A 26,437-nucleotide genomic window follows, 5' to 3' on the forward strand; every position below is an offset into this window, starting at 1 on the left:
AGCTAAGTCTGAGAGCCCTCTCAGTTGCAGAGCTCTTGGTCCCAGCCACATGTGTGGTGCATGTGGTACAGCCAGGACCAGGAGCCTCATCATTTGCGGGATCTCAGTCCCCAGTGCAGTGAGGAACTGGACAAAGAATCCCATGTGGGCTGGGGGTTTCACACACCCCCAAGCCTTGTGGATCACAGCAGCTTCAATCCCCAGGTTTTGGGATTTTTAACATTGGGTAAGGTGCACCCCTGCAGCTGGGAGCCCTGTCAGCTGACGGGGCTCCTGGACACAGAGGAGGCCCTGTTACACTTGCAAATTAAAGCTCAATAGCTATAAAGTTAATATACATTTTTGAGGGTAAACTTTATAGATGGTCAGAGCTTTTAATTGTGCAATAGCTATGTTGCATGTGTAGCTGTTCTTAAAGTAATTTCACAATTTACCAATTAATTGTGCAATACCTGTAAGGAGGAGGCCATAGATACACTCTTAAAAGTGTATGTATGTAGGCACTGTTTCTCAGAAATGAAAAAGAAAGATTTAAACAATCCAGGAAATACAAAACAAACCAAACCCTCAACCAGAACCTACAATTCATTCTGTAATTGAGGCTTAATCCCCTTTTCCCTCTTTCTCTAAAGTATGTTTTAAACAGTAGACAGTGTTTACGTTTCCAGTGGAGTTTCAGAAAAAAATGAAAGGCTCGTCTTTGTTGCAACCATACATTAAATAACTTTGCTAGAATTAGGCTCTGCTCAGATGTTTTCAGTAATGTACCAATAAATTCATGCCTTGCATCTGCTTTCTGGCAGAATGAACAGAATGAGAGAGGATAATGTGTATAGTTGGGTAGCGTAAGAGTTAGAAACTGTGTAGGCTTTGCATTTGAATTGATTTGTCATGAGTGAAGACTATTCTCAATATTTCTTAAAACCTATTACATATCTTGCTACTTTGGGTGACTTTAATGGCATATTTCTGAGTTTATTGAAGAGCATTTAGAATTAGCTTTTAAAATGAAAAGCACAAAGAATTGTATAGCTAACCAGAGGGGCCACTGTGATTTTCAGCAACAATAACAAGTGCTACATCCTTGTAGTTCATCAACTGAACAGAAGAAAGAGAAAAAAAGGAGAAATCTAATGCATTGAAACACAGAGTAGTGACCTAGAAAGTGTTCTGAAAAAATGAACCTTGAGTTCACACGAAAATAACACATGGTTAAACTTTCATATGGTTTGTATAACACAATGAGATCATATTTAGTGCCACAGGCATTTAAATTCTTTGGCAAAAATAATTACATTCAGTGGCAAGAACCCATATGTCTATGGTTATTTTACTTTTTCTGTCTCAATGAAATACTTATCATATCCTACCAGCTAAAACACAGCCACTACTATGGCTTATAGCTAAATCCTCATTGCTGTAATATTAATCAATGGTTGTTTTCAACAGTGAGAATTTTCAGGGATAGGTTTTTCACTATGCTGCATGGGCAGTCTGGCTCACTCTGTGATTTTTAATTTCCAAAATGTTTTCCAGGCGGCGAGATCATAGTTTCATAGTTGGTAGGGTTGGAAGGGACCTGAGCAGATTGTCAAGTCCGACGACCTGCCGTGGGCAGGAAGAGTACTGGGGTCAAACGACCCCAGCTAGGTGTCTATCTAGCCTCCTTTTGAAGACCCCCAGGGTAGGAGTGAGCACCACTTCCCTTGGAAGTTGGTTCCAGATCCTAGCCACCCTGACTGTGAAGTCATGCCTCCTGATATCTAGCCTGAATCTACTCTCTGTTAACTTATGGCTGTTATTCCTTGTTACTCCCAGTAGTGCTCAAAGAGCAGGGACTCTCTCATTGCCTGCTGGTCTTCCTTGGCCAGTTTATAGACAGCCACCAGATCCCCTCTCAGCCTTCTCTTGTGGAGGCTGAACGGGTTCACGTCTCGTAGCCTCTCCTCGTAGGGCCTTCCCTGCTGCACCCTGATCATGCGAGTGGCCCTCCTCTAGACCCTTTCAATGTTGTCCACATCCCTCCTGAAGTGCAGCACCCAGAACTGGATGCAGTACTCCAACTGTGGCCTGACCAATGTCATATAGAGGGGGAGGATCACCTCCTTGGACCTGCCTGAGATGCATCTGTGGATGCATGACAAGGTGCGGTTAGCTTTCCTGACTGCATCCCCACATTGGTGGCCCATGTTCATCTTGGAGTCTATTATGACTCCAAGATCCTTTTCTTCTTGTGTGCTGATGAGAAGAGAGTTCCCCAGCCTGTAGGTATGCTGATTGTTCTTTCTCCCTAGGTGCAGTACCTTGCACTTGTCAGTATTGAATTCCATCTTGTTCTTGTCCACCCACCCCTGTAATCTGTCCAGATCCAATTGCAGCCTGTCCTTCCCTTCTAGCATGCCCACTTCTCCCCATGTCTTAGTTCTGCAGATTTGAACAAGGTTCTTTTCACCCCCTTGTCTAAGTTACTGATGAAGATGCTGAACAGTGCAAGCCTGAGGACCAAGCCCTGCAGAACCCCACTTCCCACATCCCTCCAGGTCAAAAATGACCTGTCCACCGGCACTCTCTGGCTGCAACCCTCCAGCCAATTGGCAACTCATCTGACTGTGTAGGTATCAACACTACAAACTCCTAATTTTTAATGAGAATGGGGTGAGAGACAGTGTCGAAGGCCTTCCTAAAGTCCAGAATCTCATTTTTCATTTGCAACAGTGTTTGGAGGAGCTTGTAACTAATTTTGCTGACTCACCTCCTTGCTTTCCCAGTCCTTGACTGTAGCACTGTTCTTATGTCAAACCTGCTGACCACCCTATACTTTGGTCTCCCCTTGTTAATCGACTGTAGTATGGACTCCAGCTCATGTTCCCCAGTCCGGCCATGCCCACAAAACAATGCAGGTATTATGCAGTGTAATTGAGTTCTCCCTTGCAGGAACCCAACTTCAGACAGGTCCCATCAGGGCAAGGAAACAGAAAACAAAATACCAAGCACTTGGCTGCAGGAAATGCTGGAATGCTGAATATATGGGGCTTTAGCTAAGAGAAATGTGCCACGTCCAACTCTCATTGCTGCTATTTATGTTCTCCTCAGATACATCAGTTTGCACTAAAGTCCAACTGCTCCACAGAGGTGGTACAATCAGGAGACTCCATTGGGAGTGTGGCTGGGAATGACAAACAGGTTGAACCAGTTTTGGTGCGGTGCCATGGCTGGAACCAACAAGCAGCTCTCTGTCACTCCCAGGCACTATGACACACCACAGGAGTCTCCAAGGGCTCCAATGCTTAGGTTGTGTTTTATTTAGGCTGTGGTAAGTATTACTGGGCAATTACTCAGAAAACTTCCTAGCCTGTAGTATGTTTACTATGATCTAAATAAAATATGTCCTAAGTATAACATGCAGCAAGACCCCCAACTGCCTACACACAGCTTAGGAGCAGGATCCATGGCTCTGACTCACACAAACTCACACAAGGACATTGAGGAAATTCTGCTTAGCTATGTGAGCTAGGAGTACTGAATGGTATGCTTTGGCTTACAGTAAAACTAGGGAGTTGGGAGCTTCAAAAGGAAATGAAAATGCTTTACCTCTGTTATAATCATTGGAGATATTGATTTCTTCTGTCCTGGGGGATTTTTTGCTTAGCTGAGACTGAGCTGTGGCATTGGCCAATGAAGGTATCTCCCAAATGACCACTGCAAACTAGAGCAAAAAGTCCTCTGCCCAATAATAATCAGTGAAGAAGTCATCTTTTCATAGCGTCTCTCTCTCACCCAAAATGAGGTACCAGGTTTTTTTCCATTTGTTTTGGAATCCATCCTGGCCATGTGTTAGTGTCATCATGGTAGCTCCACGATCATTACTGTTGTAACTCCTGTGTTCTCTTCATGGAGAAAGAGAGGTGTTCTCAGGGTCTGGAAAGAATACCCAGGGGATGACTTCTCCATCCTTCCTACCAGTACTACTACAGGTCTGGACTACATAACTGGAACCTACCTGTCCCCAACGGTATCAAGTTTTACCATCTCCAATGTGGGTTACCATATCCTTTACTGTTTCATAAAGCAAGGATTGGGCCCTCTGTGATCATTCACCATTATCTCAAACATAAATTGTGTTTGACTCCACACTCAGAGAAAGCAAAACATTTCAACTTCAGTTGAACTTGCAAAGCAGGTGTACTTGGAAGCCATTTTTAGATACTGTCCTAAAATACAAAAAGTCTGACAAGTGAAAGTTGCAAGGTATGTTTCCACATTTTGACTATGAATGAAAGTGCTGATCATAAATGAGACCATTACTAGATTTCAACTTCAAAACTAATATTGGAATGCATTCACCTTACTGAGAGGGCAGATACAAACCATCCTGGTGCACAGGAAGACTAGCAAGTATGGCAGAAGGCCAGCTTAGCTTAGGAGGGAACTGTTCAGTAAACTAAGTCACAAAAAGGAAGCTTATAAGAAGTGGAAACTTGGACAAATAAATAGGGGGGAGTTTAAGAGCATTACTTTGCCATACAGGGATAAAGTTAAGGCCAAAGTGCAGCTGGAGTTGCAGCTAGCAGGGGATCTGAAGGGTAACAACAAGGGTTTCTACAAGTATGTTGGTAGCCACAGTAGGATCAGGGAAAGTGTGGGTCCCTTACTCAATGGGGGATCCAACCTTGTGACAGAAGATGCAGAAAAGGCTGAAGTGCTCAATGCCTTCTTTGCCTCAGTCTTCACAGGCAAGTTCATTTCCCAGACTACAGCACTTGGCAGCACAGTTTGGGGAGGAAGGTGAGCAGGTGTCAAAAGAACAAGTTAGTGATTATTTAGAAAAGCTGGACATGTACAAGTCCATGGGCCCGGACAGGATGCACCAAGTGTGCTTTGGGAGTTGGCTGATGAGATTGCAGAGTCATTGGCCATCATCTCTAAAAACTCATGGTGATCAGGAGAGGTCCTCGATGACTGGAAAAGGGTAAACATAGTGCCCATATTTAAGAAAGGGAAAAAGGAGGATCCGAGGGAACTACAGACCAGTCAGCCTCATCTCCGTCCCTGGAAAAATCATGGAGCAGATCCTCAAGGAATCCATCTCAAAGCACCTGGAGGAGAACAAGGTGACTAGAAACAGTCAGCATACAGTAGATATGCTGGAGGTTAGGGCTAGAATTCAGAGTGACCGGCACAAATTGGAGGTTGGGCCAAAAGGACTGTCATGAGGTTCAACAAGGACAAGTGCAAAGTCCTGCACTTAGGACAGAGCAATCCCATGCACCAGTACAGCCTGGGGGCTGACTGGCTGGGTAGCAGCTCTACAGAAAAGGACCTGGGGGTTACAGTGGAAAACAAGCTGAATATGAGCCAACAGCATGCCTTTGTTGCAAAGAAGGCTAATGGCCTACTGGACTGCATTGATAGAAGTTTTGCTAGCAGGTCAACGGAAGTGATTTTTCCCCTCTATTCAGCTCTGGTGAAGCCACATCTGGAGTACTGTGTCCAGTTTTGGGCCCCCCCACTACAGAAAGCATGTGGACCAATTGGAGAGAGTCCATTAGAGGGCAACAAAAATGGTGAGGTGGCTGGGGGACATGCCTTATGAGGAACTACTGAGGGAAATGGGCTTATATAGTCTAGAGAAGAGGAGACTGATGGGGGATTTAATAGCAGCCTTCAACTACCTAAAGGGGAGTTTGAAAGAGGAGGGAGCTAGACTGTTCTCAGTGACAGCAGATGACAGAACAAGGAACAATGGTCTCGAGTTGCAGCAAGGGAAGTTTAGGTTAGATATTAGGAAGAATTTTCTCACTAGAAGGGTAGTAAAACACTGGAACAGGCTACCCAGGGAGGTGCTGGAATCTCCATCCTTGGAGGTTTTTAAGACCTGGCAATACAAAGCTTTGGCTGGGTTGATCTAGTTGCTGATTGTCCTGCTTTGAGCAGGGGGCTGGACTAGATGACCTCCTGGGGTCCCTTCCAACCCTCATTTTCTATGATTCTATAATTCAGCCATTACTTTGGAGGCTTTTTCTGGCATAACAATATTTTTTCATTGTGAAAATCAAATACCATTTGTAATCGTCTGTGATGGAAGTAACTCTGAAAGGGCTAATTCATGAAATAACAATGGAAGTGCAATCTATCTTCTTTATGGGACAATCTCAGATACCTAGCCATCAGGCTACAGTGCTTTCATTCACTTTCACTGGGGTGTTAACACCTTGGCGTGGGAAGTGCCAAGATCAGATTTTTCTGCAGAATTCACAGATCTGTTTCACAACCATTTTGTTAGGAAAAGTCCCATTTTTTTCATTTAAAAAAATGGACCTTGTATCTGTGACGCAAAGACTCTTTGGCCTTACTACTTACAAGTTACATGCCTGAATGAGCTTCAGGATTTTTAGTTTGTTTAAAATTTTCTATGAAAGCTAAAAGCATCTTAAGATATTTTTGCAGCCATCCTACTGGAATAATGGGGTGGCCAATATCTCACCCAATGCAGAGTTTGCAATAGAGGCCTCAGAAGGTACTGTTGCTATCCTCACCAACAAATGTAGGGTACAAGTTCTCACTTGGGGCATAACAGTACCACATCTAAAGTTCTCTGAGGATACAGGCATCCATCAAACTATAAGGACTCAAAAGGTGAAAAAAAAGTGTATTTGATCATTATAAAGTTTTTAAGGCCTTGTTTGTAAATGGAACCATAAAAAATGTAAACCGAAAAAACGTGCAAAACCCCAATGAAACAGAGATTATAATGCACACTTCTGTTTTTCTGCTTTCAGAGGCTGGCAACAAGAAGCTGAAAAGCACGATACAAAGAAGCACAGAAACAGGAATGGCAGCAGAAATGAGGAATCGTATGGTTCGGCAGCCAAGTCGGGAGTCTACTGATGGCAGCATAAACAGTTACAGCTCTGAGGGGAAGTAAGTGGAATTACAATTATGTAGTGATGTAGAAGTAAGTATATGTGAGCTTCTTAGCCTTATAAGAATGCTAGTCAAACTCTCACAGGAGAACCTGGTTTGTACGTAACAGTGCCCAGTTTAGTTCATTTGACTAGGAGTTGCTATTTGAACAAAATTTACACTTCCAAAAATATTCACATATTCCAAAAGTTTCAGGTGTTTTAACTAAAATTAATTCATATTCATGTTATTAACTCATATTGCAATAGCACTTGTTACAGATTATTCTTCACTTTAAAATTTTCTAGCCATGTGTTGAAAAGAGAGCTAAAATTATAACTAGTTTTAGTGGAAACAAAATGTGTGTCTACCCTCTCTATGCATTGTGCTTGGATCAGCCTTGAATTAAACTTTAGATGTAGTATGAAAACCACCTGTTAATAGGAACTAGCGGTCTGTAACTCTGTATTTAAAAAAAGTTTAATTTGGAGCTGGTCCAAGCACAGCTCCTATTGAAAATGATAAACTGAAGGTCCTACCATCAGCTAAAATCAAGCATAGGAACTTGACCCAGCTGTTTTCATTCTCTGTTGCCATTCTCATATGCATTTAGAGAAGGAAAACAAAGGCATACGTTCTTTTTCTAGCCTCAGATATCACAGTGGGACTGTTTTTATTCTCTGCTACCTAGAGAGCAGCTGTCTTGAAAACAGTTTGATCCTCTGAAAGTGGGTTTTGGCATCATAAGAGTACTACCTGGGAAGACGGAAAAAATGTAGGCTAGTGAGAATAGAAAGAAGGGAGAAAAAGGTGTCAGGGATGTATCAGCAGCATAGAGAGGATTAGAAAAGAGATATATCTTAGGTTAGAGAGAAAATAGCAGTCTAGTACTTTTCTTTCAAGGGTGGAGAGAAAAAGAAACAAAAAAGATATAATCACTGAGTGCTCCATTCACCGTTATGATAAATTTCAGGCCTCACATGACTTCAGTAAGGTTCTTTACTTTAACAGGTGACCAGTGTAAAGTGACATTACTCCACTGAAACCAAAGGAGCTATGGTGATTTACAGCAGCTCAGACCTGATCCCTCATGAATGTAAAAATGTAAAAATAAAGATATGGAATCCTAGTAGACTATGGTTTAATGATCTTTTCATAGCCAGGTCTATTTGCCAAAGAACAATACTTCTTCCTGCTTAGAATCATAGGAAGATATGACTAAAAATGTCTCTCCAAATTTTACACAGAGGTCCAAGAATCAATTTTTAATGGAATATTCTTTTCTAATCCATGTTCAATTTGAACAGAAAAGTTTATAATTTACCTATTGCCAAATGTTTCTACATATCTGCCATCAGAATCAGTGGGATATGTGTATATGGGAAGTGAGCAGATTTCTGCCTGATGTTCATTCTTGTCATTACCAGTAGTTAACACTAATGGAGGCAGCTCCAGGACAGCATACATACACTATGTAAAGCTATATTTATATACGTATGGATAACTATAAATATAACACATAACTATATTTAAAAGAACATTAGGGTGCAAATTTAAACACTCCAAAATTTAGGAAATGCTAGAGGTAAGATTGCTTGTGCCACCTTAATATGCACACCATGATTTGCTTATGCATATGCATTATGATGTTTAATAATGCTTTTAACAATATACTCATTTATTGTTCTGCCTATTCCAACATTTCCGGTAATTCTGCCTCATGCTGTACTTCATAAGCACCTGTAGGAGAGAAATTGGCAGAGTAGTACTTTTTCTAACTGCCCACTAGAAACTCTAGAGAGAGAAGCCATGCTCGGTAGATTGTGCAAAGGGTTCAAAATATGCATATTCATCTGGCCTTGACTGCACAGAAATCTTGATCCATGTAAACTTTTTTTCAACATTTGTTTTATTTCCTTATCCAAATGAAGCATAAATCTTCCAATATTTTGAAAAAAAAATTAAACAGAAAGAGGGAGAGAAGTCCATTCATGAAATGTCTACAGCAGTCACCTGGTACGTGGGAGCCTCAGGTTCTAATCTCAGTCAAGCATAACAGTTGTTTAAATCTGGTTTATCTTAATTGCCAGTGAAGGCCCTGATTACTGGCATTAGGAAGTTCACAGGTTTTGAACAGCATTCCATCTTGGGTCTGAAAATCCTTGCTGACAAAAGTGTTGTCAAAGCCAACAATTCTGCTGAAAAGATTTTTAGGTTTTGATAAGCTGGCATTTTCTGACACACAATATTTTGTTAAGAAATTCCTGACTACCCCTGGTTACAGACAACTTCTACTTCAGATTGAACATTTCAATCAAGTGTTTTTTCACATTTATAGCTATTTGGGAATTTTTGAACTAAGCATGTTTAATCCAACCCAACTTTTTTTGCAGAAATATGACAGTTTCAAAAAAAGTTTTGTTAGGAACATTTCTCAGTTCCAGGATGCAGTTTTGCTTAGAATCAAAAACAGTACATCCAGAGGTAGTGGAGACTGGTGGAGAGGCCACCAGAAGGGAAGAAAGTTGTCCTTGATTTGCTGCTTGCAACCAGGAAGGAATTGATTGAGAATGTTAAGGTGAAAGGTATCTTGGGTGATAGTGACCATGAAATGCTAGAGTTCAAGATCCTAAGGAAAGGAAGGTGAACACCAGAATAAAGACATTGAACTACACAAAAGCAGAGCTTATTATACTCAGGAAACTGGTGGGAAACGTCTCCTGGGAGGCAATTCTGAGGAGGTGAAAGGAGTTCAGGGAGTTGGTTCCACCTTAAGAAAGCCATATTAAGGGTGCAAAAGCAGGGTATCCCTATGTGATGAGAAAATGGGAAGTGTAACAGGACCCCAACTTGGCTAAACAGTGAACTTTTCAATGAGTTGAAATTAAAAAAAAATTTTTACGAAAAGTGACAATTTGGTCATATTACTATGACCAAGGGTACTGCACAGGCATACAAGATGAAAATCAGGAAGGGCAAGGCACAATTTGAAATGCAACTAGTAAGGGACATAAAACACAACAAAAAAGTACCCTACGAGTATGTCAGAAATAGGAGGAAGGTCAAGCATTCCTTACGGGAGCTAGAAAGCAATCTAGTAATAGATAATGTAGAGAAGCTAGAAGTATTTAATGCCATTTTTTACTTTGGTCTTCCCAAATAAATTCAGCTACAAGATGACCAATGCAGTGTGCAAGCAAGGACTGGGGAGGAGATAGGCAGTCTAAAGTAGTGGAAGAACAAGTTAGGGATTACTTAAAAAAGCAGAATGTTTTCAACTTAGCAGAGACAGATGGGGTACATCTTAAAGTATTGAAGGAATTGTCTAATTGTCTCATTACCATTGGCCATCATCTTTGAGAACTTGTGGTGATAAAGTGAGGTCCCAGATGACTGGAACAAGAGTAATATTGTGTCCATCTTTAAGAAGAGGAAGAAGAAGCATCAAAGGAATTAGAAGACCAGTCAGTTTGACATCAATACCTGGAAAGATTATGGAATAGGTCATCAAGGAATATATCTCTAAGTACCTGGAAGAGAAAAAGGTAGTCAGGAACAACCAATTCATTTAACAATAAATGGATTAATCAAGAGCAAGTCATGCCTGATCAACTTGATTGGCTTCTATGACAAGGTGACTGGCCCAGTGGATAAGGGAAGAGCAGTAGATGTGATAGCAGTTTTAGCAAGGTATTTGACACCGTCTCTCATGATATTTTCAATAGTAAGCTAAGATAATATGAAGTACTGTAAGATGGATACATAACTGGAGCATTGTACACAATGAATAGTCACCAGTGGCTTGATATGTCTAGTTTGGAGGAGGTATCAAGTGGGATTCCTCAAGAGTCTGTCCTGGGCCCAATAGTGCTTAATATCTTCATTAATTTGGGCAACAATACTGAATGCACACTTAGCAAATATCTAGGTGATGCTAAATTAGGTGGAATTACGGACACTGTAGAAGATAGGGCTAGGATCCGCAATGACATGAGTCTAAACGGTCTAAAATTGATCAAATGAAATTCAAATAGCATAGGCACAAACGCCTGCACTTAGGACAAAACAGTTGCATACACAAATACAGACTAGGGACAACTAACTAGGCTTCAGTATTGCAGAAAAGGACCTGGGGTTACAGTGAACCATAGGTGGAATGTGAACCAACTGAGTGCTTTACTTGCCAGTAGCATGCTTCACTGTACTAATAAGAATGTCACTTGCTAATCAAGGGAAGAGATTCTCCTATTTTATTCAGCATTGGAGTACTGTGCCCAGTTTTGGGCCTATCCCTTTGAGAAAGATGTAGACAACTTAGAAACAGTCCAATGAAGTTTGACAAAACTGATTACAGGTCTGGGAAACTTGACTTCTGAGGAAAGACTGAAAGAACTTTAGTTATTTATTCTTGAGAACAGGAAACTAAGAGGCGATTTGATAAGTTTTAAATTGCATTACTGTTACATACCAGTTTGCCACTCTGTTAAGTTTCAGACTTTCTTAAAGTATACAACTATTTTCAATGTCTACTCTTAACAATTAGAAAATACTGGAATTAAAGTGGTTCTCCACCCTTATTTTCCCTCTTGCCATACATGCATAATATTATATCTGTATGCTTGTAAATTATCTTTTAGTGCAGGACTTCCCAACCTTTTCTGTAGCATGCCCCCATTTAAACACTGGCATATTTTTTGTGACCCCAAAATGATCCAGACAAGATCAACAAGTCATAAATATGGCATTATAATGTTTTTGGTTTTTGGTTTTTTTTATTTGAAATCATTTAAACTTATTTTTAGGTTTAAAAAGCAATATTGAATACAAAGTCTAAAAAAGTTATCAGATGCATTTTTTTGACATTTACTTCAGTTGCTTTAACTGTGGATTATATTTACTGTGCTGCCATACTGTTAACCCTATATGTCATGGTTGAGTATCCCTGCGACCCGATTTTTTTATTGTTGCGACCCCAAATGGAGTTGTGACCCCAAGGTTGGGAACTGCTGTTCTAGTAGCATTCCTGAGTATGTTCTGGAGACCATATAGAAATAACCTAAGTTACTCAGCACAATACTATTCCACCCTTTACAGCAGCCATAAAATACACAAAGACACCTACATTCTTTATGCACCTCCATTTTGGCTTTAAAAAATAAGTAGCATTTTAGATTATGGCTGCTATGCAAGTAGCTCAGGGCTACTGGCTCTCAGGAGCTTCTGCGGCCCAGTCAATTGGTACCTGGGGACACTACCCCTTGTGCCAGCTAGACTGCCGAAGCAGCCCTGAGAGTTCCCTGCACCCTTTACCCACTGCAGCAGTCTGACAGTGGGGGCTGCTGCCTGGCTGTGACCTGCTGTGCACCTGCCAGACCTGGATGGGGACTGCACAGCCAGTGGAGGCATCTGCCCCTCTGGGCCAGCTGCCAGTGGGCTGTAGCTGCAGAGTTGGGCTTTGTGCAACACTGCTGCCATGTGTGTCCCCTGCCTGGCCATCTGGGCAGCTGTTGCCCAGAAGATGTTCCCAGTGTGGGGGTGGCCTTCTTTGAACTCTCAAAGCATGTCCTCCTAGCCTCAGTTGGCCAGCAGATCAGCCACCTCCAGCTGGGTCCAAGGTGCCAGCTCTGAGCAGGATCCTCTGCCTCGGTCCTGCCACTTGCCTCCCTAGCAGAAATTCTGATGTTAAAAAAATCCTAAAGTCACTCTGTAAAATACCCCAAAATCCATGTTCCTCCACAATTAAAACAAAAGAGAGAGAGAGAGTGAGAGACAGCGATCAGATAGGGAATGTTTTATCTACAGTGTTAAAGCACTCTAGAAGCGTGCCAGTATCTCTATAAGCATAATAAAATGAATTCTAAATATCTACATTTATTGCTGTTTGCTTTTGGTTTTCTTTCCATAGAGCAGTTAGAGCTTCCTGTGACCCCTTCATAAACCAGGATGTGGGGACAGCTGCCCCTGCAGCCACAACTCCTGCCAGAAGGTTTCATGCCTGCCTCCCTTAGCATCTACTCCCTGCAGCCTTCCCCAGAAAGCCTCTGCCTCCTCCCTCACTGGCCACTTACAGTTAAGCACAGTTCTGGCTCCATAACCTCTGAGCACAGAGCACATACAAGTTCCAGGCCTGGTCTAGTTATGCAGTAGCAGTAGCAGAAGTTCTTGCTGAAGCAGCAGTGGATGGGGCAGAGGCAGCAGGTAGGGAAACAAAAAGCTGCAAGGGGGGCAGAGGCTATGGGTAACAGGCAGGAGACAGAGATTGTGAGAAGGGTTGGTGGCTGCAGAAGCGACCTGGAGGAGACGGGAGTAGGAGCACAGGCACTGTGGGGGGCAGGCTGCAGGGGGTCACATGGTGGAAGAACAAGGGGTAAAATGGCCATCTGCCCCCTTAGCCATCTGCCTCCCACCACATGCTCCCTTGCTGCAAAAGTGGGGGTAGGGATAAAATTAAGATGTCCCTCTTATAATCAGAATTTATACATGGAAAATTATAATAAATTTATAAATTTCCCATATATAGAATCTAATTGCTTGGGAATTGTCTTAAATTCACAGTTGTATTGGTTTTAGGTAAATATGATATTTAATTTTTCCAGTACTGATTTCCTTTGAACAGTTTGTCATTCACAGAAATTAGAGATGGGCCAGATGGGTAGAAACCTTCCTGTAATTGGAGTTTTGTTTTAATTCAAATTTACCTTAAAGAGATTGGCCTGGTCAAGTCACTAAAAAATGATTTTTATCATTCCTAAAATCCGTTGGGGTTCTAATGTGGTCCCCTAATTTACGCCCATCTCCATTCATTAATATTGGCAATGAAGAAAGTCCATGGTGAGATTATCGTATTGTGAAATAAAATTCTTGAAACTACAATGAGGCTCTTTTGGCCTTTCCTGAGCTTCTTTCCCACTAGATCCTCTTCCACCTGCTAGATGTGTAAGAAGTAACATCTGCTTGCATCACAGTGATGCATCTGATCTTAGGAGTGTGATTCTGTTATACCCTGGGAAGGTACATAGCTATCCCTGTAGGCAGCCTCACGTGCTTCTGTCATGTCTGGATGCAATTCACTTACAGGGAAGGATTCTGTATGATGTATCTACTACGTCAGTACCCAGATTGTTTAAGTGTCTGCCTGAAACAGTACATTTGACAGTAGTATTAACTTCAGTGTAAAGTAAAGGTGGAGGAAAAAGAGGAGAGCCTAAGCACCCAGTAGCCTAGTGGTTAGAACACTTGCCCGGGAACTGGGAGACCTGGACTCCAGGGCTAGGAATAGACATTACACATAAATGAGTTTAAGTGATCAGAAACTGGTAACAGAGCAGATGTTCAGTGCACATAAACCAGTTTAAAAATGGCTGAAACTGGTTTGAGATAAACCTGGTTGAATATAGAATCAGACTTAACCAATTTATCTCAAATTGGTTTATGCAATGTCTGTCCCAGGTGCCTTGCTGGTAAACCAGATGACCCCAGCATCCTGGTATGCTCTCTGGGCTGGGCTGGGCTGGGTGGGGCTCTCTGCTCCACTCTGCTTCCTGGCTGGAGCTTGGTACAGATTGCAGGCACAGAGCATCTGCCTGGCTTCTCCCTACTAAGATATTATTCCCCTCTCCCCTCTGCCTTACATGGACACCTCAGCATTAGCTAGCAGACCACATGCTGGCTGTTCTAGTGCCCCCAGTGTCTAGCCTGAGCCACTGCAGGCATGTGCCTGCATTTCCTCAGTCCAGAGAGAATGTCTGTACAGTTGGAAACTGGTTCAGCCTAGCCGGGTGAGACTAACCTGCAAAGACTGAATCAGTTCAGGCACAGGCTTTTTGAATGTCTGTCCCTAGCCCAGGTTGTTACAAAGCTTTAAATGTACTTCTTCAGTAAGTGCCCTATCCCCTAGGCTATGGGCTAGGGTATGCAGAGACCATCTTCCATTGTTCCCCTTGAAACACGCCCACTAGGGAGCCAAGGCTGAAAAATTAATGTGCCCAGAAGGGGAGCAAGCGGCTTTACGAACACTCGTGGTGCTCTGGTGTGGTGCCAGAGGACTGGAAGAGGGCCAGTGTGGTTCCCATCTTCAAAAAGGGGAAGAAGGAGGACCCAGGGAACTATAGGCCAGTTAGTCTTACTTGGATCCTAGGCAGGCTGTTCGAGAAAAATATGCTGGCACACATCCATGAGGGGCCAGCAGGGGATTTCATGCTTAGGGGCAACCAACATGGGTTCATCAGTGGCAGGTCCTGTCAGACCAACCTGGTGGCTTTCTATGATCAGATCACCAAATCATTAGATGCAAGGGTAGCAGTGGACATAGGTTTCCTGGACTTTCGGAAGGCCTTCAACACTGTCTCTCACCCTGTTCTCATTAAGAAACTGGGGGACTGTGGTGTCGACACCCACACAGTCAATTAGGTCGCCAACTGGCTGGAGAGCCACACCCAGAGAGTGGTGGTGGATGGGTCATTTTCAGCCTGGAAGGACGTGGGCAGTGGGGTTCCTCAGGGCTCGGTCCTTGGGCCCACACTGTTCAACATCTTCATCAGTGACTTGGACGAGGGGGTAAAAAGCACCCTGTTCAAATTTGCTGATGGGGGATGTGGGCACACTAGAAGGGAGGAATAGGCTACAATCAGACCTAGACAGGTTACAGGGGTGGGCAGATGAGAACAGAATGGGATTCAACACAGACAAGTGCAAAGTGATGCACCTGGGGAGGAACAACCGGCACCATACCTACAGGTTGGGGAACTCCCTTCTTGTCAGTACAGAGGCGGAAAAGGATTTTGGAGTTATCATTGACTCCAAGATGAACATGGGTTGGCAGTGTGGGGATGCAGTCAGGAAGGCCAACCGTACCTTGTCATGCATCCACAGATGTATCTCGAGCAGGTCCAAGGAGGTGATCCTCCCCCTCTATGTGGCACTGGTCAGGCCGCAGCTGGAGTACTGTGTCCAGTTCTGGGTGCCGCACTTCAAGAGGGATGTGGACAACATGTAGAGGGTCCAGAGGAGGGCCACTCACATGATCAGGGGGCAGCAGGGCAGGCCTTATGAGGAGAGGCTATGGGACCTGAACCTGTTCAGCCTCCAGAAGAGAAGGCTGAGGGGGGATCTAGTGGCCTGTTACAGACTAGTCAGGGGGGACCAGCAGGCACTGGGGAAGTCCCTGTTCCCCCAAGCACTGCCAGGAGTGACCAGGAATAATGGTCACAAGCTGGCTAGATATCAGGAGGCGCTACTTCACGGTCAGGGCAGCTAGGGTCTGGAACCAACTTCCAAGAGAAGTGGTGCTGGCTGCTACCCTGGGGATCTTTAAGAGGAGGTTAGATGAACACCTTGCTGGGGTCGTTTGACCCCAGTAATCTTTTCTGCCATGGCAGGGGGTTGGACTAGATGATCTACTCAGGTTCCTTCTGACCCTAGAAACTTTGAAACTATGAAGAGGAAGTGTGACTCTGTGACCTAATGGGCACATCCATCCACAAGAGCACGCACGTGCATCTTGCAGCATCTCAAAGCCCTTTGAGACACTGCAAGAGGCACATGCAGGAACAGAAAAAGCATTCCCCATGCTGCAAATTTGCAGCATGCAGGCAAACTTAGACCCCCGCCCCCCCCAAAAAAAATGCAAGGGGAAAAAAGCAGGACAGGTGAAAAAAGCAGGGCAGGGGAAAAAACCTGAGGCAACTGGAGACTCAGTCCTCCAGAGATGTAATGGTAGCCAGCCAGAGCATCTCTATGGCTGGCCCTTGTCCCGGTGCTGAAGCACAAAGCCTGCCCATGCAGAGCAGGCAGCCTGCCACTTGCAGGGAGTTGGACCTGGGCTCCTGCTGGTAAGCAAGGGGGGCTGGAAGAGCGGGGGGGCTGGAAGAGGGGGGAGGGGACCTTTTTTCCTTTTTTTTTTAATGTGTTGGGAGGCTGCGGCCCGGCAGAGCAGCCATCGGGGAGGCTGGGGGTGCAAGCAGGCCAGGTGGGGCAGCCATTAGGTGGGGCTGGGAGAACAGGTGGGGGATGGGGATGGGTGGGGCAGCCATTGGGGGGCCTGAAGGAGCTGGCAGGGGATGGGGCCAGGTGGGACAGCAATCCAGGTGTTGGGGAAGCAGGGGTGGGACATGTGGGCCCTGTAGCGGGGGTGGTAGCTCCTTATTACAACAGTAGTGCCCCTTTATGAGTAGTTGTTTATATAAACAAAGCGAATTTCCTTTGAAAAGATTTCACTTTCCATCTTTTCCATCCCTGAAACTTGTAAGAGTCTGGCCTTTGTGTGTGTGCATGCTTCCATGATAATTACTGTTGTCCACTATGAACTGCTGTTAAACTCACATGTACTAATGTTTTATTTTACTGTAGCTTAATATTCCCTGGAGTGAGACTGGGTGCTGACAGTCAATTTAGTGATTTCCTTGATGGACTTGGACCTGCACAACTAGTAGGCCGACAGACACTAGCAACCCCTGCCATGGGTAAGAATATTGTATTTTCATGTGTAAGAAAAATGACATCCCATTGCTCAAAGTATAGCCTAGATGGTCTGCACCTAGTAGGGCAGGTGGCCTGCAGCTAACAGGTTGCATACAATTGGAATGTTCTATGACGTGGCCTCTCTCACTTTAAACAAAAAAAAAAGGTATAGTCCATCCTCTGTTGTTTTCCCAAATCAGCTGATGGTAGAGAATTTCAGCTTGAGAACTGATATGTATGGACTGTCATTGCATTCTTATTCCTTGCTGTCTCTCAGTTCCTAGCATATTACCAGCTTTTAAATGTGCAGAGTTTGCAGATGGTTGACATGGATTATGTTAGCTGTGGCATTGTCTGGCCAATTTTAAAGGTAATCCAGAAATTAGAAACTCCACTCCATGTTTACAACACATCTGACCATCAGATTATAAATGAGACTGCTAGGTTGTTGCTAATATAACAAATGAAATCTTAAAATCTGTTCTTACAGCAGCCTCACAGGGGTTGTCTGCGGTCTGCTTTGTACTCCATAGCAACCCAGAGTCTTCTCAGTATCATTCACTATAATCCCCACCTTCCTTCCACCTACAGCATATTCCCTGCAGTAGGGCTTTCATAAGCCAGTATAGGGCTGTTTATGGTAGTCTTATGCTCAGTAGGGGTGTGCAAAACGGGTCATATTCCATTTAGATTCAGATGCTGAGTTGGATTTTGGATTGGGCATTGCACAGGAGTGCGGGGGGCCCTCCGCGTGCTCGGCAGTGAACCCAGAAGTGGACTGTCCACTTCCAGGTCAGCTGGGGAGCACGTGGGGGGCCCCCCAGCACCCTCCCTAGCTCAGTGACTGGCCATGGGGGTACTGTGGGTGTCCCCCCAGATCCAGGAGGCACCAGTCACTGAGCTGGGGGGAGGAGAGGGGACCCTGGCACACTCCCCAGTGGACCCAGAAGTGGACTGGAAGTGCTTATGGTCCACTTCTGGGTCTGCTGCTGAGTGCGCTGTGGAGCCCCTACGCTCCTGTGGAACAATGCATCTGCCCCACCATCTCAGCATTCATGAGCTGCCTGGTACCTTGAGGTATGTAGAAAAAATATTTAAAGCTGCGTCTGTCTGAATTGCTGAATCTCTCTGAATCAATTTGGAGGGTTCCGATTTGATTCAGAGACCTTAAAGAGTCTCCTGATTCAGTTTGGATTTGGAGATTCGGCCACCGATCTGCCAAATCGAATCGGGGACCGAAGTTTTGCACAGCCCTAATGCTCGGTCCGTACCAGAGAAATTCCTCACCAGCCCTTTGCAAGCTGCTCTTATGATGTGTACACCACCAAAGCAACCTCCAACCTGGGACAGAATCCATCCAAAAATCTTTTGTTTGCACTTGGGTGAAATGTGACAACTTAGTGGTGTCATGCATTAGGGATACTATGTGAACAAACTTTGACAGCCCTACTGGCCTAACCAAGTGATGTGAATTGAAAATCACAGGTTGCAAGTAGTGTAGCAGTCACTGAGCTCAAGTTCTGGGTGAGCCACTCAGCTGCCTTGGAGGAGGAAGAGGAAGCCAGGAGGAACAATGGGAGATTGGGAAGGAGACGTTCCTCTTTCCAATTCAGGAATTCTCCAGAGAAATGAAAAGAGAAGCTTTCTCTTCCATCCATTAAGTTAGCCATAAGTCATAGGATTCTGTAGCAATTCAAACAACAGCTTTCTGGCTTATCTTATTGAGCAGAAAGCCTATGGACTTTTAACAGTACATTTTCCCCATTTTAATAGGAAATATTAAAAATATTAAATATTATATTTGGCTTCTTTTTTTCTCATTATTATAAAATCAGAATGAAGCCAGTAGTTCCTCCAGATGGATCCTGTTTACCTCACTCTTTGATTCCAATGTTGTTTTCCCACCCAAGCCTCTTCCAAAGCAGTTCTGGAGTGCTACATCTCTTCCCATCTATTGTAGTCTGCCTCTTTCCAGGATCAGGAGAGGATATGGCCTAGAAAATTCACTCTTCCTATCAAGGGTGTGGGTTGTAGCCATGTTGGTCTAAGGACATAGGCAGACAAAGTTCTTTGGGTAAATCTGATATCTTTTATTAGACCAAGTCAAATAGTTGAAAAAATTCTTCATAGCTAGCTTATGGGTTTAAATACCCTTTATCTGGTTTAGGAAGCACCTGCAGTTGGTGTGTGTTGTTCTCAGATGGAATGAATAGGAAAGAAGACAGAGGCTGGTATGCAGGCAACTGCCTTTCTTGCCTGTATACCAACCTCTGGCTTCTTTACTATTCAGTCCATCCAGGAAGAGGACACACCAACTGCAGGTGCTTCCTCAACCATACAAAGGGTATTCATACCTGAAAGCTTGCTAAGAAGAATTTTTCCAACTATTTGAGTTGTTCTAATAAAAGATACCAGATTTACTCAAAGAACCTTGTCTACTTCTTCCTAACAAGTCACTCTTCCTAACAATTTCTTTGGTAAGCTTCTTACATACTAATCTCTGCAGATGGAGTCCCTATGCTGTGGTTCCCTCTGCTGACTGGTTGTGGTAAAGATACTAGTTTCATGCATGGCATCAAACTATGTTCCTGGTGCAAATTTAATGTCAACTATTTCTGGCTCAACACAGAGCTTGTTTACTCAAGAAAAGTGTTGATAGATAACAAATCAGTTTGTTGGCCTGTCATATCTCAAGTGCTAAAGGAGCCAAAGTCACTATGCTGTTAGAAATGATATGAAGATCTCATGTCCAATTACATTTGAAAAATAATACTATAATGAATGGCCTGCGACAGATTCTGTGAACAACACTGCCAACAATGTTTTGTATAGTAATATAGGCCCTGAACGTCAGTCCTCAACTTAGGGTTATGCACTGATGTGTAGTCAATTTGCATCAAGTATAATAAGCAAATCGTACTTATCTAATTGTGTATTTTTTAGCCCAGAAGCTTAGTTTGATACCTAGCCACCTTTCCCCCCTAACAGTTATAGTGGCTTAATATGCAGCCCTGGAGTTCTAATATTTTGAAACCCAACCCATGATTACAGTGTTGTTTTTATTCAAAGTCTTCCTTTCCAGGACAGAATAGCAAGTGAACATCCAATAGACAAATTTTCTTCTGTCACTTTCCAAATATTCAGAACTGAGGAAGTAGCTTAGATAGATACCTTGTGTTTTATGCCAGGGAGCAGTTTGTTCTCTTTACACAAGCAAAGGGTTACTTTGTATAAAGTGTTGTTCAGGGAGGAAGCTGTGACTGCCATACTTGCTGAAGCCCTTTTATAGAATACACTCCCTATTGCAAAGTTTAGAAGCTAGAATGAATGGTTAGATAGACTTCAGTGCTGGCTGCTAACAGACTTAAAAAAACAAACAAACCCCAAAACCAGCACTGTACCTTTAAATTCCACACACCCCCACACCAAGCCCAGCACATGCTCAGAAGATGCATCACATTAGTTGGACCCAGCTTGCCCAATGTTGTATACATCAGGCACTTCAGTGGCACTTTTATGGTGCTTTTACCTAATAGCTAATTGAATCAGCTTCAGATAAAGGTACCACAAAGCCCTGCTGAAACACTCAGTCTATATGGATGCTGTGGAGCCAGGTCAAATTAACGCATTGCTTCTTCCAGCAAAGTGCGTTTGGTTTCTGCCCCTCCCTCCCCCGCCATCTGTCAGCGCCCACTGTTACCTTGTGCTCCTTCCATTGGTTTGTTGCCTCCAGATGTGTCTTTTATATATTAATATGATAACCTCTTTGCAGACAGGGCCATCATTTGGTTCTGTCCCTGTTTAGTACCTGGCAAAATACAGTATCAGTCCCTGGTTGGTAGTCTCTAGATTTGTCCATACTATAAATAAAAATAACTGCCACAATGCCTGAGTGATGGCAATGGGCTAGAGTCTATACTTGGCTTCTTAGGATGATAATAATTATCAGCTCTTATATAGCACTTTCCATCAGTAATGTTCAAAGCACTTGATACAAGGTAAGTATCCGTTATCCTCATTTTACAGATAGAAAAATTGAAGTAACTAGGCAGTGTCACCCAACAAAAGACCAGAAGCAGGAATAAAGCCCCAATCTTCCAAATTTGTGGGGCTCTGCACACTGTGAAACACTGCGTATAGAATAAAATTTTCTCTTTCCTCTCCCTTTCAGGTGATATTCAGATTGGGATGGTGGATAAAAAAGGTCAATTAGAAGTAGAAGTCATCAGAGCCCGAGGACTCACGCAAAAACCTGGCTCCAAATCTACCCCAGGTGAGGGAAAATGTAAATAATAGAACACAATACAAACTATGCCATAAAGTGCAGTTTAGATATCTGAAGACACCTTCTTATCTCCTTGAAACAGCCACTACATTTACATTACTTATTTTGCATTTTGACAGAGGGTGTGTGTGCATCTTCACACAGGTTCAACCACTTGAAAGTGTCCTCTTCTTGCACATAAAATTAACGTTTCTGAGGCTGAAACATCCTTGGAACATCTGCAGAGGCATGTTGGAGTTTTTAAGGAAGTGTTATAGCCCACTGTGGGTTTGGTGAGAGATCTGGAGTCCCTTACATTGACATTTAGCATTTGGTTACTTCCTTCAGAAAAGAAATGGAGCAGAGTAGGTGAAAGGGGAATATCAAACAAGCAAATTGATGTTCCCTTTGAGTGGTACAAGTGTTGTGGATAAATCAGCAAGCTGTACCACCAGCTGCAAGCTCAAGTGGTTTACTGGTGGGGACAAATAAAATACTGTTATAATGAAAACTTCACTGTTGGAGGAAGGCTTTGCTGGAAATCGTTTTTATTTTCCAGGAAAATCATTGTGCTTCATAATACTCAGAAAACAATTTTAGTTGAGAATTTTCTAAAAATGTTTGTTTAAAACCATTTAAGAGGGAAAAGGTGAACAAGGAATAGTTGCCTTTTTATCTGAACATTTAAAGAAATGATTGTGTGTTCCGCCTTTGAACACCCGCTTCACTGAAACATCAAAGTCTTATATTTTGAAATGGCTCTGAACTCCAGGCCTCTGGCACATGTTATGTTTCTGGAGTGATTAACATGTTAATCACACATTAAAAAGCAACATACTACATGTTCATTAAAATTTATGGTGCCATGCAATAGCAAACAAGCCACAAAAGATATTACTTAACAATGCATAACATCTAATGTCTTAGATGATTAAATCTGAAAGACCTTTAAATATCCAACTGAATTTCAACCATCTACGCTGTTTACTTACTGTGTAAAATTCACTGACTTCAGGTGATTAAAATAGTTTTGGTCATTTTCTTTCTAGTCAGCTTCTTTTTGATTTTCATGCAGTAGTCTCAGTGAGAAAGGCCTAAGTCCTAACATAAACTTGTGCTATTACACTTTGTAGCTCCGTATGTCAAAGTATACTTGCTGGAAAATGGAGCCTGTATAGCTAAGAAGAAGACTAGAATTGCACGGAAGACCCTTGATCCTTTGTACCAACAGACACTGGTTTTTGATGAAAGCCCACAGGGTAAAGTCCTTCAGGTCAGTCATTTCTTAATCTTATTTTGGGTCCTGATTTGGTAAAGCATTTAAGCACGTACTTAACTTTAAGTACATGAGTCACTCCTCCCCTAATCAAATATACTTTAGTTTTACAAACACCAGCTGGTACATCTGTGTGGTTCACAATGCCATTAGAGTTCTGAAAAGCACCTGTGTGGTTGTATCCTCCGATGGTATCTAACATGCAGTCTTACTATGATGTTTCCCATAGTCGCATCCTTCTCTTTCTCTTTGGGAAAAACATTGACCCTGTTCACTCAGGTAGTGAGTTACACCATGAATTAATATGTGCATATTATATTGTTTTTGGAGAGTATTGAATCTGTATTTTATGCCATTGCAGGTGATAGTTTGGGGAGACTACGGCCGAATGGATCACAAATGCTTCATGGGGGTTGCACAGATCCTTCTGGAGGAACTTGATCTGTCCAGTGTGGTAATAGGCTGGTATAAATTATTTCCACCCTCATCACTAGTGGATCCAACCTTGACTCCCCTGACTCGCAGGGCTTCCCAATCATCTCTGGAAAGTTCAACTGGGCCTCCTTGCATTAGATCATAGTGAACTTAGAGCAGAGGCTGTCTAATAAAAATGTTACAACCCACGATAATTGGAATCAGATATATACATTGATTAAAAACATTGTTGGAGAGAGACAATCACTTCAGTTTTTGCTTGTAGCAGTTATCCAAAATATGTCTGAATTTTATGTTAAAAAAATGACGAAATTGAAAAAACAATATATCAAATACAGGAAGTCAGTCTACTAGAAACAGTCACTGATGCTTATAACAATTATAAAGAAAGTGGGACCTCTAGATTAGAATTAAATTAAAAAAAACTGGAAGCTCTCACTCTGTTAACAATGTTGTTTTTTTTCACATTTAGACAGAGCCCAGAAGCAGTGTTAAATTCCTGGTATTCCAACAGTTCTTCTGTATTTGTTACTTCCACTAATTTTTTGTTGTGTGATTGTGCCAGTTTTGGGAAAGTCTTCATAATGCTAACAGAGACCCTTCCTTTCTTTTTCTAAACCAAACAAAAAAGGGCTGAAGTATATCTCTGTAAGCATTCCTTAAAGTGTTCAAGAGCCAGAAGTACCAGACGCAATGCCAGTGAGATTCTAATTGTTTCTCAGTTCTGGTTCTTCAAAGTCTTTCATGTGGAAACCCAGAACAAATGACCATTCAAGATAATTCCTTTAAAAAAATTCAGACCACTAACTTTTCTTTGTAAAAAAGCAAAACTGTTTGCATAATGATTTTTGTTTTATGATTTTTTGCATGGAAGAGTTTTGAAGAAATCTATCTGCAACTAATGCTGGGAACTGATAAGAAAAAAAAGCTTTAGTCTTAATTTTGACATTGAAAATATTACTGGTAATGCAGTTTTCCTAGATTCAAAGAGGAAATATTTATGTTTATGTGTATAAATGTATATTTGACTTCCCAAAATGTTGACCAGGAATGGGTTGAGCATATGACACTTTCAGCTGTACCCAGGCCTCTCTAATATGTGTCACTTTAGACACATGTGTCTGCCCTGGATAGAGCATGGTATGAGATGTTCAGTATTTCACTGGAGATGCCAGTTGAAATATTCTGCACTTACTAATGTTTTTATCAAATTTTAGTTTACATTTCTTTGAGATTGATGCAAGCACAAAGCTTGATTTTTTACCGCAAGATATCTTACTTTTTTGGAAAAAAAGTCAACTTTCAATTTGCATTTTATTCATTTGAGTTGTTCTTGGCCTTGAAATCTCTTGTGATTTTCTGTAAATGTGCTAAAAACTGCAGACTCTGCAGGTGCATTGATATGTTTTCCCTCCTTTTACAGGCCATTCAATTTTGTGATCACACAAATAGAGCAGCATGACTTGGAACTGTTCAAAGCTGCATGCACGTTTTGTAAAAAGAAAAAAAAAGGTTATTTAATAATGTATGTTAGTTCCACATAGGCCAGCTTGTATGTTGCATGTACTTGTACAGTTTGCTCGTAATTACTATACTGAAGTAACCAAGAAATCTAAGCCATCCATTTTTCTTATAGACATTTTGCAGGTTTTAGCCAGGCTAGGTCTGTGAGTCTGGTGCTAAATGTCTATAGATGGACTTTATTTTTTACCCTATGGAAAACGTGATGTAGTACGGACCAAATTCCTTCTAATAAATATTTTGGTGTAGATTCCTACTGTGGGGCTGTAACACATGTAGAGATTGTGTACACACTAGGTTTTAATTCATAGACATACTGCCTGCACCAAGTGAACGATTTATTATTATTTACCATGCCGGAACTATTCTGCCCATCTTTCCATAGGGCACAGTTTGATTACTGCTCGACCTGCTGAGCAGGAAGAACTGAAGCATTGGTACACTACTACTAGATTCTGTTCTGTCTTAGTGGCCAAAAAATCAACTAATGATAATTCGGTAGTATCTTTCTATTTTGACCACTTGTCTTAACACTCCCCTGTGCTTTTAAATGAACTTCCAACTCATGTTATGTAAACATGTTTAATAAAATTTCCTTTTCATGTCCAATGGAGTTGTTGTGTTCCATGTGTCCTGAGGTTCATCTGTGATTCCATGAGGAATAGCAATTTCAACAATTATTTTAAGATCTTGAACTAGATCCAGACCTTGTATTAGTATGTAACCTTAAGTGAAGTTGGATTCTTTTCCACCAAAGAGGAGTCCAAATTGTGCCCTCATTAATATCCATGCAATTATTTTGCAATCAGTGGACCAAATTAAGACCTTGTAAAACCATGTTGAACTCATCTGGCTTTAATGGGATTGTATCTGCTTATACAAGGCCATAATTTGATGTGTTGGAGTTGCACATATTAGAACTTGCCACCACTTATTGTTGGCAGTGCTATGTAAATAATATGGACAACTTTTGATCCCTTGCATTCATTTAAATGCAGAATAATGCAAATTTATGCTGTTGTAAGTAGGAGCAGAATTTGGCATTAAGTTTTATTACTACAGAAGCAAAAATTGTATGGTTTGTTAGATTTTAGTCTTCCATATCCCCCAGGTATCAAAACATAAAGACAGTCTAGCTTTGCTTTTACAACTTTCATTTAACTGAGCACAAGATACATCTTCAAAATAAATAATTGAAAAAGATATATCTCTGAACAAAAAAGGAATTTTAGAGTTCTAATTGTGTATATTTGGGATGTTATACTGAAATACAGAAGAGATTATTCTATTGCAAAATCTTCACAGCTTTTTTGAATAAATATTTCATGGATCTCAATGCTTTGGATATTCTATCCAAAAATGAAGAATTGTTGGACTCTTCAGGCATTGGTGGATCTAGGATTTTGATGGTGATGTGCATCATCATATGTAATGCAGCACCTTTTTCTCCAGGTAAAAATCAACTAGAAGCTCTACTAATGTGCTAGGGGCCTAGGGTTGTATTCATTTTCAGATCAATGCAAAAACAAATATAACTCTATTGGAATGAGTTAAAAGTAGTTGGTAAAGACAAGCTTGAT

General features: G+C 42.1%; 1 protein-coding gene across 25 annotated transcripts in view; it reads left to right on the forward strand.

Moving 5' to 3' along the window:
* Positions 1-25,460, forward strand: part of RIMS1 (regulating synaptic membrane exocytosis 1) — a 564,390-nt gene extending 538,930 nt beyond the window's left edge. For all 25 annotated transcript variants that reach the window (XM_090034746.1, XM_090034752.1, XM_090034757.1 and 22 more), the window contains 5 exons: positions 6,780-6,921; positions 17,251-17,363; positions 21,533-21,634; positions 22,759-22,898; positions 23,263-25,460. In XM_090034746.1, coding sequence (XP_089890872.1) covers positions 6,780-6,921; positions 17,251-17,363; positions 21,533-21,634; positions 22,759-22,898; positions 23,263-23,481 — 716 coding nt within the window. In that variant the 3' untranslated portion in view covers positions 23,482-25,460. The remainder of the gene's footprint in view (positions 1-6,779; positions 6,922-17,250; positions 17,364-21,532; positions 21,635-22,758; positions 22,899-23,262) is intronic.
* Positions 25,461-26,437: the final 977 nt, after the last annotated feature.

Source organism: Crocodylus siamensis, chromosome 1 (assembly GCF_052110815.1).
Source record: "Crocodylus siamensis isolate JL-2025a chromosome 1, ASM5211081v1, whole genome shotgun sequence".
NCBI lineage: Eukaryota > Metazoa > Chordata > Crocodylia > Crocodylidae > Crocodylus > Crocodylus siamensis.